This window comes from Mus caroli, unplaced genomic scaffold, assembly GCF_978045245.1.
Source record: "Mus caroli unplaced genomic scaffold, Mus_caroli_1 scaffold_17, whole genome shotgun sequence".
NCBI lineage: Eukaryota > Metazoa > Chordata > Mammalia > Rodentia > Muridae > Mus > Mus caroli.
Window position 1 is genome coordinate 82,692,749 of NW_028227272.1, and position 19,358 is coordinate 82,712,106.

Consider the following 19,358-nt stretch of genomic DNA (forward strand, 5'->3'; position numbering starts at 1 on the left):
ACTAGCAAGATTTTGCTGCAAGGACCCAGATATGGCTGTCTCTTGTGAGACTATGCCGGGGCCTGGCAAACACAGAAGTGGATGCTCACAGTCAGCTATTGGATGGATCACAGGGCCCCCAATGGAGGAGCTAGAGAAAGTACTCAAGGAGCTGAAGGGATCTGCAATCCTATAGGTGGAACAACAATATGAACTAACTAATACACACCCTGACCCCCCACTCCCGGAGCTCGTGTCTCTAGCTGCATATGAATCAGAAGATGGCCTAGTCAGCCAGGGCCAAGAAGTGGGAGTGGGTGGGTAGGGGAGTGGGTGGGGGAGCGTGGGGGCGGGCTTTTGGGATAGCATTGGAAATGTAAATGAAATAAATACCCAATTTAAAAAAAAGAAGAAAAAGAAAAAGTAGCAAAAAAATAAAAATAAAAAATAAAGGCATGGGCAAGAACATAGTCAACAGAAGCCAATGCAATATGGCACCATCAGAACCCAGCCCTTCTAGATATCCTAGATATCCTAGCAAGTCCTAGATATCCTAGCATACATCAAGAATAAGATTCTGACCTTAAATCCCATCTCATGAAGATGATAGAGGCCTTAAAAATATGTAAATAATTTAAAGTACAGGAAACATAGTCAATCAGGTAGAAGCCCTTAAAAAGAAATGAATAAATTCCTTAAAGAAACAGGAAAATACAATCAAACAGGAGAAGAAAATGAACAAAATGGTCCAGGAACTAAAATTATAGGTAGAAACAATAAATAAATCACAAATGGAAGCAAACCTGGAGATGGAAAATCTAGGGAAGAGAACAAAAACTGTAGACATAAGCATCACCAACAGAATACAGGAGATGGAACAGAGAATCACAGGCGCAAAAGATTCCATAGAACTGATACACTGGTCAAAGAAAATACCAACTTTAAAAAGTTCCTAATCCAAAACACCCAGGAAAATTGAGACACAATGAACAAACCAAACCAAAGAGTAACAGGACTATAAGAAGGTGAAGCCTCCCAGTTCAAAGGGCCAGAAAATACCTTGAACAAAACCATAGAAGCAAACTTCCCTAACATAAAGAAAAAGATGGCTATAAAGGTACAAGGAGCCTATGGAACACCAAATAGTTTGGACCAGAATAGAAGATACCATTGCCACATAATTATCAATACTCAAAATGCACAGCACAAAGAAAGAACATTAAAAGGTGCAAGAGAAAAAGAATATTTTTTCTCAGTATCTCATGGAACCTTCTCCAAATATGACCATATAATTTGACCAAGCCTCAACAAATACAATGAAATTCAAATCATCCCTTGTATTCTATAAGGTCAACATGGATGAAGGTTGTACTTCTACAAAACAGAAACACTGAAAGCCCACATAAAAAGCCCTTGAAAACTGAGCAACTCTCTACTCAATGATAACTTTGTCAGGGAAGAAATAAAGAAAGTAAAAACTTTCTAGAATTCAAAGAAAATGAAGGCACAAAATACTCAAACTTATGGGACACAATGACAACACTATTTAAAGGAAAATTTAAAGCACTACGTGCCTTCATAAAAATTTGGAGAGATCTTACACTAGAAACGTAACAGCACATCTGAAAGCTCTAGAACAGTAAGAAGCAAGCACACTCCTCTCAAGAGGAGTGGATGGCAGGAAATAGTCAAACTCAGGGCTGAAATAAACTAATTATAAACAAATAGACCAATACAAATAATAAAAAGGAAGGAAGGAATGAGGAAGGAAAGAGAGAGAGAGAGAGAGAAAGAAAGAAAGAAACAAAGAAAGAAAGAAAGAAAGAAAGAGAAAGAAAGAAAGAAAGAAAGAAAGAAAGAAAGAAAGAAAGAAAGAAAAGAAAGAAGGAAGGAAGGAAGGAAGGGAGGAAAGGGAGGAAGGAAGGAAGGAAGGAAGGAAGAAATAAAAAAGAAAGAAAGAAAGAAAGAAAGAAAGAAAGAAAGAAAGAAAGAAAAGAAAGAAGGAAGGAAGGAAGGAAGGGAGGAAAGGGAGGAAGGAAGGAAGGAAGGAAGGAAGAAATAAAAAAGAAAGAAAGAAAGAAAGAAAGAAAGAAAGAAAGAAAGAAAGAAAGAAAGAAAGAAAGGAAGGAAGGAAGGAAGGAAGGAAGGAGGAAAGGAGGAAAGGAAGAAAGAAAGAAACCACAAGAGCTGATTCTTTGAGAAAATCAACAAGATGGTCAAACCCTAAGCCAATGTAACTAAAAGACACAGACATTATCCAAATTAAGAAAATCAGAAATGAAAAGGGAGACATAATAACAGAAACTGAGAAAATTCAAAAATCATCAGGTCTTACTTCAAAAGCCTATACTTGACAAAACTGGAAAATCTTAATGAAATGGATGATATTCTAGAAAGATACCGTTTCCCAAAGTTACATTAAGATCTGATAAACTATCTAAAAAGTCCCATTACCCATAAGGATAAAAGAAGTCAAAAACCTTCCAACCTTAAGAAAATCCTAGAGCCAGATGGTTTAGTGCAGAACTCTACAAGACTTTCAAAGAAGAGCTAATTCCAATACTCTTCAAACTCTTCCACAAAAAAAAAAGAAAGAAAGAAAGAAAGAAAGAAAGAAAGAAAGAAAGAAAGAAAGAAAGAAAGAAAGAAACAGAATGAACGCTACCTATTTCATTCTTTGACTTGGAAGCTAGAGGCCAGTATCTGAGGAAAATACAAAACAATATCTTGGCCATGTCAGATAGAAGAGCCAGAAAGAGTTTAAGAGTTATAGAGTCCTGCCACATTCAGGTCTCCAATATATTAAATGTTGCTTTCCGTTAAAAGTAGATTTTCTCCATTCATTTCACTGGCCAAGGGGCCTGCCATACATGCACACACACACACACACACACACACACACACACACACAAACACACACATGCTCAACAACAACTTAAAGGCAAACATCTCTCTTGAGTATTTCTATATGTGTGTTGCCAAGCAACCCAGAGAACATTTTCATTTTAGATTGAATCTTTTATGTTGCTGTTCGGAGTTATGCATCTTAAAAAAAATCAATGATAAAAACTTTTTTTTTTCCCTCTAAAGTCCCACAGTTGGTAGATAATACAGTCCCTCAGAAGAATGTTCAGGCCTCTGTGTTTGGAATATTCTGCAATGTTTAGCAGTTTTGCATCTTGAATTTAGAAGGCAAGTTTTAAAAGTATGCATAACATTCACCAAAAACTTTGAATATTGCTATTTGCTTTCCATATTATCACTACTGCCACTTATAGGACAATGTTAAAGGTGTCTTAAATTGGAAAATCACAATATTCAATTAACATCGAATTGTTACGATATATTATCCCACTATTACAGAGAACATACCCCCCCACACACCAATTCCATGTGGTTTGCTTACTAGAAGTCTTCTCCACGAGTCTTTAGTAAAAGATCTTGTTTTACTTTTTCAGACAGCTAGATTTTAGATTACCATACCTTATTGCTTAAGATGAAGACCTCCAGATAAATTCCATTTGTTCAGAACTGACCTAGCAGATAGATGATGTTTGCCCCCTGAGCTTTCCTTTCACCTCAATTGTCTTTGGAGTAAGTCCTTTTTATTGTCACCTCTGTCATACTCTGAGAAGACAGGATATGTAGGATCAGGTTCTGATCCTATTATTAACTTGGTGAAATATTTGAAGCTTAAAATTCTACGTTTTTCTAACCTTTTTATCCTTTGGTATAAGTGTGGTTCTGATACTAATGTCCTCTTCCCCAATTGGTTCTTGATTTGTCAGTAAAGAATGCTGGGGGGTCAATTGCTGGCCCAATCCTGGTCTCAGGAAGAAAAGGCAGACACAGAGAAGGAGAGAGAGCCTTTTCTTCCATGTTTTGGAGGGAAAAGAATGCAACAATCATGTAAAGTCTCGGTGGAGGAGGGGTCAGGGGCAGGGGGCAGCTAGGGCCAGTGGCCTCTGCTACAGGCTGGTGTCCAAGATTTTTGGCAGGTGCTAGTTGTGTCTAGCCACTGGAGTTCAGGGCAAGTGGAGAGGCAGAGATAATAAATTGGTAATGGCATGCTTTTCTAGGTGGGAGATTGTAATGCCCAACAATTGTGCCTGGAAGGTAAATTGTAAAGGTAAAAACTCTCTGTGTGTGTGTGTGTGTGTGTGTGTGTGTCTTTTAACCAGGGATTCAAAGGTCTTGGGTGAGAGCTGATAGCTTGCCCACCTCTCAGAACAAACGCAAGTAGAAAGGGAAGCTTGGTTAGGGCTGATGGAGGCCGATCCTGAGCAAAGGCAGTAGCGTTTAAAACTACACTTAACACTGTACTAATTTCACACATAAATCTACCCTAATTTTGTCTTCAAGTCCTGACTTGATCCCTTCTGCAGGTGGAGTTCACTCATGACTTTTCTAGTTTTGAATGTTTCAGATCCGCTTATATTTTAGCTTGCAATTTCTTTAGTATTTCTATCTCTGTTAAAGTCAGATGTCAAATCCTACACTGTCTTTGTTATTTTACTTACCTGCTTGGTTTGCATTTTTGTTGCTTCCAATTCGGAGTTTATTTACATCTTATTTTAGTTCATCCAAGTGATTTCCTATTTCTTTCAATTCCTTAAATTCTTTGGTCATATTTACAGTTGTTAAACTCTGTGTCCAGATATACTTCTGCGAAATTTCAATTGGAGAACATTTCTATAGGTGTAATGGTCATGGGTCTGTGTGTAGTCTTGGACTTTCATATTGTTTGTGTGTGGTTTTGTAGATAAGATCTTATCTGGATTGCATCAGTGGCTATGTGGCTGGTGTGAGGTTCTAGTCCATCTGTGTTGGGTGGAGTTTTGGTTTTCTTTAGCTGTTGTCTAAATTTAGTTTTTACTTCAGTTCAGGTAGGAGGAGTGAGCATATACTCAATGTTGATTAATGGTTGAAGAAACTGGGGTAGGGTAATTCTAGCACAGCCATGGCCAGTGTGGTGCATAAACCTTAGCCTCTAAGGCAGTGGTTCTCAATCTGAGGTCTCCTACTTCCTCCTTTGGAAATCCTCTATCTAAAAAAGTGTTCACATTGTGATTCATAACAACAAAATTACAGTTTTGAAGTAGCCATAAAAATAATTTTTTGGAGAACTGAGTTCAAGGTCACAGCATTAGGAGGGTTGAGAACCACTGCCTTAGAGTCATGGTAGAACACTTGAGTGAAGTCCTAGTTGGCTTCCTAGCAGAGTCTGGGTGAGGAAAACAGCAGGTGGTTGAGCAGACTCCTTGTACAAGCACAAGAATGTGGTTCTGGGTTGGGCTCTGGCCAAGACAATTCTCAGAATGGGCTCCTGCATAGTCCTGGGGAGATTTTGTAGACTGAGGGTTCTAGGTCAGAGTAGACTCGAAGTTGTCCTTAGACTCTGGCCTTGCTCTGTGTCTAGAGGGGTAAGGTGGAAGGGCAGTGGTGGCTCAGAGTAGGTCAGACTCAGCAGGTCTTTCTGAATCCTTTCCAGGCTTGGTACTCTGCCAGGAGAGAGGGGGTAGGAGGAAGAAACTGAGTAAGACTCACCAGGAGAGCTAGACTATGTGGTCCCAAAGATGGAGCCTTCCACCTTGGCCTGGAGGGCTAGCAGAGACAGTACTGGGTGATGAAGGTGTTAGGTAGGACTAGGTAAGAGAACTGGAGGAAGATCTGGGAGTCTTCATAGGACAGAGTTTGAAAAGGAATATAGCTGTCCCCTCAGGAGACACACCCATGGGTGATAGAGAAATCAGACCTGGGACTTGGGTGACAGTGATAGGGAAGCTGGTGCTGGGGGCAAGGAAGTTCTCTCTGGGAACAGTTACAGGCCATGCAAGGAGAGGCCACATTAGTAAAACCTGGCTTTCTGTGTAGAGTTTTAAGACTAGGAGGTGTTGCAGAACTCTTTTTCTTGTTCCTGAGAAGATTTTTTTTTTTTCTTGTTCCTGAGACAGGTTTTCTCTGTCTAGCCCTGTAGTTCCTGCATGTCAGGCTGGCCTTGAACTTAGAGATTGGCCTGCCTGTGCTTCCTGAGTGTTGTTTTTGTTTGTTTGTTTGTTTTTGTTTGTTTGTTTGTCTTGACTTTACTCTTGAAAATAAACTCTTCTGAGGTTGCAAGTCATCATGGCTACTTTAACTGTTGGGGTTTACATTTCTCCCAGAAGAATATGATGGGATTTTCAGAGACTGAAGAATTATCACTGCAAGTGCTTACTAACTCCTGGTAGAGTCATTTTCAATCCCCTGTACCTTTTAAGGTTCTTTTGTTTATGCTGTGCCTTTTATTCCCATATTCATATAAGTTTTTCTACATAACATTTTATAAATCTGTGATTTTTGTTAGTCAAACTTATTTTTAGGGGTTTTTAAGTGAAACAAACATAATTCTTAAGCCAATTAAATAAAACCATGAGTGTGTGTGTGGTCTGTAAACTAAATTTCATTGTGTCTACACTCAAATTCCTTCTCCCACCAATAAATCACTCAAATACATTTATCTATGTAGTTATGTATTATTTTATTGTTTTTGAAGCATGGATTTTTCTTGCTGTATCATAGACTAGTTTGAAGTCATCATGACCCTACTGTCTTGGTCCCCAAAATACTTGGAATACAGACATAAGCCACCATATCTAGCTCCTGTAATATGCTAATGCTCAAATCTCCTGAAGCTGCTTAAGTTGTGTGTGTGTGTGGGGGGGAGGGACCTCTTAGTGAATAAGGAAAGGTCAGTAAAGAACTTTTTTTTTCTCTGTTACAGGTTTTAACTGCAATACATGAACTTTTGCTCAGGTATCATATGTTGAAGACATCAGTCAGGGCTTGTGGGGGTATATTCTTCTAACTGACTATGGAAATTTACACCATAGTTCGAGGCAAGTCAATATCAACTAAAAGTTGCTGGTACATAGAACAACCTGCCTTGTTGAATTGCCTGGTCAAGTTCTACATGTAAAGATATTCCATGATCTGAGAAAACCATCTTTATCTTTGGGTCTTAAGGTAGATAATATAAAAAGGTAGCCCAATTAATGTCCCTATTGCCACTACACCCTAATCTGTGCCGACATGACATAGCTAATTCCTGAGAACCAGGCATTCAGTTGCTGAGGGGGACACACTAAGTAACTAAGGCTGAAGTTAGCATTTTGTTATGGGATGTAAAAACAATTATGCTGAGGAGGCTAAAAGGTGAATGGAAAGTTAGAAATGTCAGTAGTTGGGCACACTGCCTGTTTTCTAGTGAACAGTTTTCTAAAACCAACAGCACAATGGAAATAATCTGAACCTGTCACTGATCAATGCTTAGTCTTCAAAAACACAGAGATCTACAGAAGTCCAAGATTCCCCTCCACCCCCACCCCGCAAACCTCAGCATTACTGGTGAGGGAGGCACATATTTCACAGTATTAGCTCACCACTCATTTCCATCCCAAATGTGTGAGGCACTGATTCTACTCAATAGCTTAAATATGTTCATGCATTCTTACTTTTTTTGATATAATTAAGGGAGACAAAAATCCAAGATGCATCAGAAGCTGAATCATTGTCCCTTTACCTTACCACACTGGGGGTTGGCAAGCAAGTTCACAGAACAAATATGGCCCACCATTTGTTTTTGTAAATAAAGTTTTATTAAAGCACAGCCACAGTTTATCATTTACATGTCATTTATGGCTGCTCTCAGTCCTACAAAGCACTCACTGTCACATGGTTGTGGCAGGAAAGATAGCCTACAATGCCATAAATGCTTACTATATCTGGCTCTTTACAGTAATTTGCCAACCACATTAGTAACAATCTTACCACTAAAGACATCATCAACTTCTTTTTTATTAGTATGTCTATAAACAGGAAATACAGTTCATTTACCCAAATTTTAAAACTGTCCAATGTTTGTGTCTCATCAGATTTCTTGCCCAGAAGTTAATCCCACTTCAGAAAATAGGCATACACATTCAAAAGTGTTCTTTTATTATTTCTAGTTAACATATATTGTATAAATACTCTATTTTTATATGCACTTTTACAAAAGCGATATAACTTAAAGGTTTTATCATTAGAAATAAATGTATAAAAATAAATATGTTATTATAGGCATTTATTATAAACTATAGTCCTTCTTAGAAGGAACAGACACACCAATACTTATAAAGTACATGCAATTCATAGTAACATATTTTACTATATACATATACATATGGAAACAGTCATATTCTCTCTCAGTAGAAGAGCTGAACAGACATTCACCAGGATACGACTGTTGGACCAGCTGCCAGGAGTGGACCTGCTACCCTGCAGCAGCCTCCCATGTGAGATGAGTGATCACCATGTTCCCCATCTCATGGGACCCTGATCTCTATACCCCATTCTAACTCTGGCACAACATGTATTATTTTACTGCCTCTTGTGAGCCACGGATAATCTTTAACACCCACCATCCCCAGGCACAGGTTTACCTCAGGAGGAAGCAAAGCACGAGGCATGTTGCTCATTGTTTCCTCCAGTTTTTATGTGTACCTCATAAACTTCACTTTTTTTCCCCCAATGTACATTTTATAAATAGGTGAATTGCTTCTACCTCAACATGAATTATGGTTAAGAACTGAGATGGTGTGAGAAGAAATCAGGAGCTCTTTCACGGAGACGAGCCTTTCTGTCATGTTGAGCAAGCCGAACTTTTCACTATTGATAGGAATGATGCATCAACCTTCCCTAAAACCACAGCAACCAGCAACTTCGAATAATGATCTTGTTTGTCCCCTCCTCCTTGCCTCCAGTGATAGAAACTAAGCCTTGTTTGAAATCCAGTCTTACCATCTTTATGCTTTGCCTTTCCCAATCCTTGTGATAGGAAGTATCTAGTTAGTAACAGTGCAACAGGGCTTCTGCCAGACTCTGAAAATTATTTGTGCGATAGATGTAACAAAAGAAAATACTACTAGTGCTTTGGGGCTCCTTAGTGCTATGTATGGTCTTTCAGATGCTACTGTGCCTCATTAACTACCTTATCAGAATGTAACTGGCAGGGTAGTGTCCTGATCTACCTCCTTTGCTATGTATCCCCTACACATACCTCCTTGGCACACCTCACTGCTTACTGGTTTGACTCACTGGATCCCTCCAGTACTCTTGCACTCAGTGTATCAGCCCCTCCCCACGCTACCTTGTCCTCTAACGCCTCTTAACTGCACTGTGTCAGTGTGCAAAAGTCGATGTAATGCTTTGGCTTCTTCAAAGGATCACAGCTCTCACTTGATAACACGCCCCCATCGTGGGACACACATTTCAAGGTTCTCTTCTTGTAACCCTTCCCGCAAGTTTTGGAACATGGTGACCAATCCCCCACCTGCCAGTGTGGGCAAGGAAGGTCTGCACAAGGTCTGGTACTGGCTGGCTTCACTTCCTTTGCACATTCGGAAGCAGGGTGTCCGTTAATGTCTTTGCACTGCACTACTCTCCTCTGCCAACCTGAGCCGCATGTCTTGGAGCACTCCCCCCACTCTTCAATCACCCACTCAGAAAATGTGGGAATGGCGTTGAATGACTCTGTCTTCTTCTTCATAAAGTAGGTGAACTTGATTTTGGGTCGGAGAGCATGGCCTACCATAAGAACCTGGATGGTTAAGGGTTCTTTGAGTGGACTAAAGCTGCGGATTCTTTCCAGCGCAGCCGAGGAACCACTGTACCTTAAGACAGTACCTTTGTAGGTGAGGTCTTGCTCTAGTGTGGACAGAGTGAAGTTTCCATTCAGAATATAGGTACCATCAGCGGCTCTAATAGCCAGAAAGCTGCCATTGTTTCTGGACCCCCTTTGATTCCGGTGTTTCACTTCAATGTTGGTGGCTCCAGCGGGAATTGTGACAATGTCATGATACCCAGGTCTGTGGACAAAGAAAACAGGTATTTGTCTTTCAATTGGTTAATCGATCACATTGCTTTAAAAGTAGGCAATTCTTTTAAATGTGACTTTTCCTTAGTCCTACAAAATCATATATCAAAATTACATGGTCTCCAAAGCATGTGTTTTGTTTCATGGGTCGATTAATTAATTAGTTTTAGGGTTCACTTGTGGGCCAGGTTATACTGGAACTCATTATGTAGACCAGGCTAACCTAGGCCTTATAGCAACCATCCTCCCAAGTCAGCCTACCGAACACTGGGATTACATGAAGTACCTGGATTTATTGTTTTTTGTGTGTGTGTGTTTGTGTTTCCAGTCAGGTTTTCATGTTCCCCAAGGTGAACTGAAAATCACTATGTAGCAAAGATGACCTGAACATCTGACTGTCTTGTCACATCTGTCTCTGTCTCCCATACACTGGTACTACAGGTACATGCATGCAGATTGAACCCAAGGTCTTGTGGATACTAGGGACCAACTGAGCAACACAGTGTGTCTACTGCAGAAGTGAGTGTTCTGAACTCACCTTGTACTAGTGACTATTCCTGATATCTTCTTGCATGTGGAACCGTTTCCTCCACAAACGCCACACTTATCGAACTTCTTTTTGGAGTCTATGATGCGATCACAGCCAGCTTTCACACACTGCCCTTGCACACAGACGGAGGTAGAGTCTGGACTACAGGGAGTGCCATCTACAACCTGTGGAGACAGCATGCACCATGGTGGTTAAACATCTGATGTGATGGCAACTGGGAACGCTCTCCTCCCAGGCTACAAGTAGTGTCCTTATCACGTGCCACACGTTCACCTTCATTTTGGCATTTTCAACAGTCCATATAGCTATCTGCAAGGCTTATAAATGTCTTGATTTTATTTATTTGCTGGCCTAGGTCAATGGAAGCAAGGTTCACTGTCACATTGATTATTGTTCCATGATCAGTACCTAGGATAATATGCTGTAGTTGAAGGTGCTTTATAAATCACTTGCTAAATACTTCATCCACAACTTGGATATACTTTGCTATCTTATAATGCTAAGAATACATGACAAGCTTAAGCAAATTTCATTCAATTTTCTTCTTCAAAGCAGGATTTATCCTTTCCGCAAAACACCAAAAGAAATGGTGAGTCTCTTTGGTCAAAGTACATGTTCCAACAATGAATTTTTAATTCTCAAACTCTCACCTTAGTTAGTGTGCTCGTATGTGCGGCTGCTAGAAACCCAGTAACGAGTACTTTGGACTACTTTCTAAAACTCCTGGGTGCCGTGTTAATATATAATTTATCTAACCATGAATTTTTGTATGTGAAACCTAGTTATACAGGGAGGGCTCTTGAGTTTTCAAAGGGCCATTCTTTGGGGATAGAGAAGCAATATTAAACACATGCAAGACTCTTTTACATGCTAGCTAGCTTTAAGCTTCCTTCCCAACAGAAGGCAACACAAATCCCAAAGCAAGGAGCTGTTCCTGCATGTAGAAGTATTCTTAATTCAAAACGGAACACAGATCAATAGGTAAAGACAGCCCAAACATTTGTATGGCATGGCAGCAAGCCCAGCTGAGGCTCCTTTGCAAAAATTCAAGTGTAAAAGCACCTACCTTGGGCTGTAAGACGAAGAAGTAGCCAATGCCTTTGGCTTCACAGGTGAGCTTGCACCTGTCCTTCGGCGAGACGCCAGCATACTTGGGTGTCCATTCCACAGTGGGCTCATTCCCAAAGGAAGCTTTGGAAAACTCATTGTGCGCCTCGCACTGCTCCTCTCGGAACGTTTTTCCTGAAAAGAGAATGACGGTGATGAGGTTCCCAGTTTCCAACTTCCAACCACATGTTGTGGGCACGCCGCCTTTGCCCAGTTTCTGAGAGCTGAAGTCCAGTATGACTCACCGTTATTGTCTGGACAGTCCTCGATGTTACAGGACCTGTAGCGGACTCGTTTGCCTTCACAGTACTTCCCTCCGTTCTTTGGGACTGGGTTGTCACATTCTCTCATTGTGTATTGAACTCCACCACCACAGGTTCTTGAGCAGTCTCCCCATGGTCCCCATGGTCCCCAGCTTCCATGAACAGGAGTCTAAATGGAGATACAGATATCAGTGTTAGAACTATAAAGACATTTTAGGGAAACAGAGAAAAATGTGAAACAGACAATCAATTCTCAAAATATGCTCCCATCTCATAGTCCCACTACGGGACACAGGTAGAGGAGTTTGTCTAGGAAAGGAACTAAAACATCACTTTGCCCTTCTCAATTCTGAGTTGCAAATGAATATGTTTCATTGGGAAAACTCACAGCAAAATGCTTCATGTCGGTCTTGTTCACGCACTTGCCACTGACACACCACTTCCCTTCTCCACAGCTGGTGCCATCTGCCCAAGGGAAGTGTTTTGTTTGGCACACCAGTAAGCCACCGGAGGTGCCAGTGCACCACAGGGTAGTACATGTGCTGGCTGCATCGGGGCAGTGCTTAGATTCCTCTCCGAATGTAAACTGACACTGGCGGTTGGCATCGTACAAGGTACCGGGAAGATCAGATGGGAGCTTGATTGGATTCTGGGGCTTGTCCATCAAACATTCCCCTAAAATAATAATTTAAAAAAAGGAAAAGAAAAATGAGGCAATTATTAATACATGTTTGGTGAAATCGTGCATTTTGGGAAAACCAATGCTAGGGAACTTTAGATTTTTATCGAGACATTATCCTCAATAGGGTACTTCTGATTTTACAATGGCAAGAAGTTATTGTTTATGAGTGAATAGACTTTGGGAGTAGGATGCAACAGAGGTAAAGATTTACTACTTATGATCCTGACAGAGAAAACTCTGAAGGAGGGGAAATGAGCAAGAGCCATGGAGCTCACTTAACCAGAGCCCTACATGAGAAAGGTTGTTGAACACCATCTGGAAAGAGAAGCTGTCATCTTACCGTGGCCATTATCCAGGAAGGACGTGACCATGTAGGCACTGCAAGGTGACCAGGGCTGGCTATGGTCCAAGCTGGAGAGCATCGAAGCCATCAGATGAGAATCCCCACTCACACCATTAAAGCTGGCACAGTGCTTAGCATCATCGTGTGGCATGTTAAACACATGGCCTGGGAAGCAGACAAGATGGACATTAAGCTGTATGATTGGGTGAGGCTCAATGGCTCTCTTACTAGACAGCCTGTATTGGGGCTCATACTCACTTTGATCAGGGTGAGTATAAAAATGTTAACGTTCAAATGTTTGTACCTCTTTCTCCTGTCCTAGTAAGACCATACTTGAAATCGTGGAAAATATACCCTACCCCTTCTAAAAGTGCTGGTGGCTGAGATAGCAACATAGTCTGAGATGTTTTCTCTCTCTCAAATCAGATTGACTTATTGGGTTGTATCCATGCATTTGGGCTTAACTTGTACTCTGAAGCCGACTTACCCAACTCATGGGCTGTGGTGAAGGCGGCTTGCAAACCATCGTCTTCTATGACTGAGCAGCTCCGGCTGGGGTCACATACGGTCCCAACATCTGCCATCCCGAGAGTGTCACACGTGTGGGAGCCGCATAAATCCTACAAAGAGGCAAGGGAAATCCCTTTTAAGTAGGAGAGAGTGGACTTGATACTTAGCTCTTCAGTTGGGCGTGTCTTCACATGCACTTTGAAGACTGTCCATTCATTATTGCTGGGCTTGAAGGACTGACTCTAAGCAAGATTCCCTGTAATGCTTTTAAAATAGAACTGTGGAACTTGAGATGTGGACATTTAAAATAGAAATAAGCAAGACAGATTGAGCTAGCCTATAACCAAAAGGAAATGAGGCAATACCGATGAGATGCCTTTTTAAAAAAATATTGGTTATTTTGTTTACATTTCAAATGTTATCCCCCTTCCGGGTTTCCTTTCTGCCACACCCCCACCCCCTCATCCCATCCAACGCAAGGCTGACCTCCAAGTTGAGTTGATGAAATGGTTGATAAGCTCTTGTCTTACCTGTCTGGTGAACAGAATTGCAGTGTCATAGTGCTCTGGATCCCGGTCACTGGGGCTGTTGTGTTGTTTCTGCCAGCTGCAGAAATTCCGAAGGGTGAGAGCTGCATTGGAGGTAACTTCTGGTCCCTTCTGCTCCTCATATATGACCAAGATCTTCACCACCACCAGGCTAATTGAATTCCTAATGCTGGGATGCTTGTAAAACCTGGCTGCCACCGAGAACAGGGTTAGAAGGTAATGCTTTAGACCGCTGCCATGGAAGTCGGCCATGGACTGGTCAGCCACGAGCATGGTTTCCACATAACGGGGGCTGGACACAAATCGCTTCTTCCTTATGCTTCCTGGTCCTGTAAAAAGAAAAGGAAGTTTGCTCATGGGCAGTCCTTCTCCTAATAGTGACCTTCTCGGGGCATATTAGGAAAGTCAACCTAGTCAAAGTAAATAAAACTGAAATACACCTGGAACAAAAATAAAACAAATATTTGCATCTTCTAAAAACTGTGAATGTTATTTTTAAGCTTTTTGCTTTTGCTTTAAATAAAACAAACAAAAAAAGCAACAGAGTGATCAAATTGTCTATGTATGTGTCCTCAGGATTTCTATTGTGGCCTTTGAAGACTCCACAGCCTGAGTGAGGCAGTATGGATATCATTTCTACCCAGCTGTAGTAAAAACTTGGCAAGAGAAGCAGGCGGAGCGCCCTGAGTCACCCTTTCACTATTGAAGCCAGGGCTGAAATCCTGAATGAGATCATCCAGCTCCACGTGGAAGGCATGGGGCAGGGCGGGGAGCCTCAGCCAAGGGGTGGGGCTTGAGGAGTCTCAGTCTGTAAGGCTCAGCTCTCTCATTCAAGGGGTCCCAGGGGGTTCTCTGCTCCATCCAGTTCCGGGCACTAGGACCACCCACTCTGCCCAGCAGTCTGTTCCTGCCTCCTCTCACTCCCAGTGCCCCGGGGGAATAAGTTCCTTTCTTAAACCAGGGTTGCCTATTTGGAAAAAGGCCTTTTTCAGGCTGCTGAGACTCAGCGGTCAGAGAAATCGTAAAGTAAGGTATGACTACCAGCTCCTACGGACAAGTCGGAAAAGGGGGAGAAATCTAGAAAAGGGCAAAAAGAAACTTGAATGATAAAAAGAACTAACTGGCTGGTAGGGACTGAACACGGCCGAGTCCGGCGAATGTGTAGCGGGGAGGATCAGTCCAGGCTAACATTCCACAGCGCTGGGGATACAACCTCTGCCGGGAGAGGGAGTGCGAGCAGCGAGGCCGAGGTAGGAGGCGCATGGAGGCGGGGCGAGCTAAGCAAAGACCTCCCAAGCGGGTTCTGCAGAGCCCCCCCCCCCCCCCCCCCAGCCACCAGCCATCGGGGTCAGCTTTTCAAATGGGGGAAGGGGACGGACGGAAGGCCACAGAACTGAGATCATCACTGCCTTTGCCCAGGCTCCTGAACGCACATCCAGGTCACCATGGCTCCTCTACTCCGCCCTCCTTGGAGCGCTACGTGCACACACGGACTGACGTTACAAAACTCAGCGCGAAACTACAACCTAGTTAAAGTGAACTCATACATTCACTAAAGGAATTAAAGGGATGGGGAGAGATTCTCTAGTGTAAGGAGTCGGGTTATTGGCTTCCCGGAGGAAACGCTTCGCCCTTATCTGCAGGACCTCCGATTCTTTCTCTTTCTCTCTTTTCTTAAATTAGTAACTATTCGGGCAAATAAGTATTCTAGCAGAGTTTGGTCAAACTTTTTTTTGGGGGGGGGAAGGGTGGGAGGGCGGGAAGGTCACGACCCAGAACCTCAATTCACTGCAAGTCTGAGTCATTCGCATTTAGAGGCGATCTGGAGTGTGACCCCCAAGTCACGCCTCGTAAAGAAGGGGAGTGGGTGGACTGAGAGATGGGGGTCACTCTTATACCTGATGGCTTTCCCGCGCCCTGAGGCGTGGAGTCCGGTACAGGCCACTGGTTCCGGGTGTTCTGGCTCTCGGGTCGCGAGTTGCTGGTTGGCAGGGTCTCCTCGTCCATGACGCCGCACTTGGCGCCGCCACTGCCCCGCCGCCTTCGCCTCAGGATGTGGAACTGCGGCCGTGCGGATGACTCCTCCTCGGGCACGGCAGGGGCCAGGCTCTCGGTGGCCACTCCAGGCGCTGGCTGAATGAAGAACTCCTCTCCTTGTAGGTAGAAGGCACCACGCACACCTTCACAGAGGCTGAGGGCGGCGGCAGAGCCGGGGTCACCGTTCACTGTGCCAGAGTAAAAGCAGTGAGCCAGGTCCCCGGTGGGGTCCAGATGTTGTGCCTCGGACCCGGGACTGCGCCCCACCGTCTGCAGGGTGAAGCCAGGCGCCAAGAAACCGCTGTCCGGCTGTAACTTCAGATGTAGCTGCTGGCCAAAGGCGTCCAGACGAAGGCGTGTGGTGGAATCGTGGCCCGGGGCGCGCTCCAGCGAGGGCAGCACCAGCTCCTCATCTTCCTCCGTGGGGCGCCCGTGTGCGCCCCGCGCACATAGCAGCATTGTTATGGAAGCGAGGAGCAGCAACAGCATGTGTGCGGACACAGAGCTCCGAGATCTCGCTGCCCGCTGGACGTCCCCCATGTCGGAGCAGGGCTTCTGCTTGCGTGACTCCAAAGGGACTTTTGGCTGCATGGCACCGCACCCTGCACCGCAGAGAACTCTTGGTCTGGATAGACGGTTAGACGCGTAGAGCTTCGCTGGCCTGCTCCTGATGCTTAAAATTCACGATCACTGATGGGAAAGTTCGTGCAGAGCTAGCACCCGATGCTCCGGGTCACTTAGAAAGAGGCTGCACTGGCGCGCGGGAATTTTTTTATTACAGCACCGAGTTGGTGGCTCCGCACTGCTGGCTGCTGCAGGACCTAGAAGCGCCCCGGAGCTGGGGAACAAGTCCAGAATAGGAGCCTGGACTCTTCGTCCTCCGCCTTGGCCCCGATTTGACTTGATCTGAGCAAGGATCTGCTCTCTCCGCCGGGCTGTGCGCTCTGGCCTTGCGATAGCACCTAGCTCTGAGCTGCTTTCCAGCGAGTGCAAGAACCAGGCAGCCCCGGCCGCCCCTTTATAGCCACATAGGAGCCCCTCCCTCCTTCCCCCAACCCTGCGACACCGCCCCCTGAGCTCAGTCGGTGCTAAACCGAGCTCTGCGCCTCGGGGCCTGAAGGGGGAGGGGGCAGCCTCCGCCCTGGCCTCACGCCACAGCTCGTCACTCTGGGGGTGTAAGACGCCGAAACAGCGCTGGGACCAGCACTTTGTACAGCCCTGGCTGCTCTGGGGAAAAGAGTGAACCTTTAACTTCATCTCTCGGCTGCTGATTCCCGGACCACCCTGCTTCCTGTCGCCCTTCCTGTGCCCCGGTTGGGCTGCAGTTTCCAAGAAAGAGGGTCGAATTGAAAAGATTCCTCAACATTCATTTTCTCCCCTAGTCAGAGCCTCTTCTGCCTCAAAGTGGGCTGTTAGCTACAGCTGCCTTTTCTTAAAAAGCACCCTACTTTTCCGTCTCGTCTACCTTTCCATGGGCACCATGGCTAAAGCGTCCTTCTCTTTACCCCAGCTTTTCTTGGGGAAAGTGTGTTGATTCTGCGCTTCTCAGGAAGAGAAAAGAAAGAGAGAAGAGAGATTTTGCGTGTGTGTGTGTGTGTGTGTGTGTGTGTGTGTGTGTGTGTGGTGGTTCATAGGGCACCTCTCCAACTCTGGATTCTAAAAATCCACGTGGAACGACCTTAACAGTTTCCTCAAGTCCTACCTAGAGACCTCTGGGGTGGGGGGTGGGAGGTGGGGGGCGGGGTGTGTGTGTGTGTGTCTTGGCTTTTTCCAGAATAGTCTATCTGGAACCAGCTTTAGTTCCCTAGAGACTTAAAAAAAAAAAAAAAAAAAAGGGATTTCTGCTTGCTCTTCTTCATTAGAGAAGCAACTCCCTTCCAGTCTGCGTTCTTCTAAAATCTTAACAGCAGCTGCTGCAGGCCGCAGGCCAGGCGGACAGATGCATCTAAGATTCCCCACTTCAGTATCAAGTCCAAAGCGGCGGCGGGGGTGGGGGGACGGGGACGGGGCGGGGGGGGGCTGGGTGATGGGGTGGAAGGAAACCGGGTTCCCCTCCCCCCGCTTCCTACCGGGAAGGGAAAGGCAGCATCCGCGTTACGAAAGTCACAAAAGCTGAGCCCTTCCAACCCTGGCCCCTAAGAAAAAGTCCAGAGGCTCCTGAACTGAGAAAGAGGGAGGGGTTCTGCGACCCAGAGGAAGGAAATGGTTCACAATGCTCTCTCTGGCGGAAAGGCATTAAGACAAGCTTGAGCACCACAGCCCAAGTCCTCAGGCAGACCCGCGCGCTCACACCAGCGAGCTCTTGCTCCCTGCCCTGCCCAGTTCTGGGCTCACGACTTGCTGCCCCACCCCCAACTGCTGTTCCGGTTGGCTCTTGGTTGATCCTTTGCTCCTCCCCAGATCTTCCTAAATTTGTGGGCCTCAGACAGTCCCTTGCAATCTTCCAAAGGTTTCTGGCAGACACTTTCCCAGGGTTCTAGATAGCCTACATGAAAACATAAACAAAAACTTTGTTTCCCACACCAGGGAATATAGAATTAAAAAAAAAAAAAGAAGGAGGAGGAGGAGGAGTAGGAGGAGGAGGAGGAGTGACTGGGAGAAACAAGACTACCCCAACCTCCAATGCTCTTAATAACTTCCTGGTGATTGCACTCACCCAAGGAGTCCGCTCTCAAATTTTGGTTTCTTAAGATCACACTGATAGCTGAATTAAACACATCAAGCAACCTCGCTCTTCCACCACTTTGATGTTGTTCGTCTTCCTTCCTTTCTGTTTCTTCGTCTTTCTTCAGCTCTTCTTCAGCTCTCACTGGCATCCACAGTTAGGAGCGGAGCCCATTCATTTGTGGGGTGTCCGGCCTCTTTCTTTTTTGTTTAAGAATCTGCTTCACAAGTGGGCTTTCCCAAAGCCCACATTCCTGGTCGGTCGATGCACTTTATTGGAGAAGCATTTCCATTTTTTGTTATGCTGCCTGATTTTTTTTTTTTATCTTTCCTTTTTGTGTGGCTTCCTTCCCCCTCTGTTCTCTCTCGCTTGCTAACCAGCAAGGTTAGATACTTGTGAGAACAAATACAAACAAGGGCAGATTCACCCGTGTCTTTACTTCCTTGCTTAGAATGTAGAACGTAAAAGCCAGTGGGCAAGGGAGATGAAAGATGCTTGAGGTGGACAAGGGATGAAAATCTTACTAGATCCGTAATGTATGTGTGATCTCCTTCAACTGAGGCAGGAAGGGAGAGTTGCAGGACCACCAGAAAAATATGTAATTTTCAGATCAAAGTGTAGTATATTTCAGTCTCTCCACTCTCCCACGGCAGGCGAGTTTACCTTTTAAAGTTGCAAGCTTGGCCGTGAGCCCATTTCTGCCTCTCGTGAGCGTGAGCTCTTATTGAAAGAGATTTTCATTTGGGAGTACATTTCGAATCTCAAATGGGTTACTTCAAATC

At 44.3% G+C, this 19,358-nt stretch overlaps 1 protein-coding gene across 1 annotated transcript; it reads right to left on the bottom strand.

Moving 5' to 3' along the window:
• Positions 1 to 7,936: 7,936 nt before the first annotated feature.
• On the bottom strand, positions 7,937 to 16,906 carry Adamts1 (ADAM metallopeptidase with thrombospondin type 1 motif 1). Its single transcript, XM_021184834.2, has 9 exons — positions 15,773 to 16,906; positions 13,857 to 14,203; positions 13,304 to 13,436; positions 12,814 to 12,981; positions 12,180 to 12,466; positions 11,774 to 11,960; positions 11,488 to 11,663; positions 10,410 to 10,585; positions 7,937 to 9,863 (listed from the first exon to the last, which is right to left on the bottom strand). Exons 1-9 carry the CDS (start codon positions 16,500 to 16,502, stop codon positions 9,164 to 9,166), a joined length of 2,904 nt encoding a protein of 967 aa, XP_021040493.1. The 5' UTR covers positions 16,503 to 16,906; the 3' UTR covers positions 7,937 to 9,163.
• Positions 16,907 to 19,358: the final 2,452 nt, after the last annotated feature.

Coding starts and splice junctions, on each gene's coding strand:
- Adamts1 (XM_021184834.2), bottom strand. CDS start 16,502: ATGCAGCCAAAAGTCCCTTTGGAGTCACGCAAGCAGAAGCCCTGCTCC. Junction 12,982..13,303: donor CACCACAGCCCATGAGTTGG/GTAAGTCGGCTT, acceptor TCTGCTTCCCAG/GCCATGTGTTTAACATGCCA. Junction 11,961..12,179: donor CCGACATGAAGCATTTTGCT/GTGAGTTTTCCC, acceptor ATCTCCATTTAG/ACTCCTGTTCATGGAAGCTG.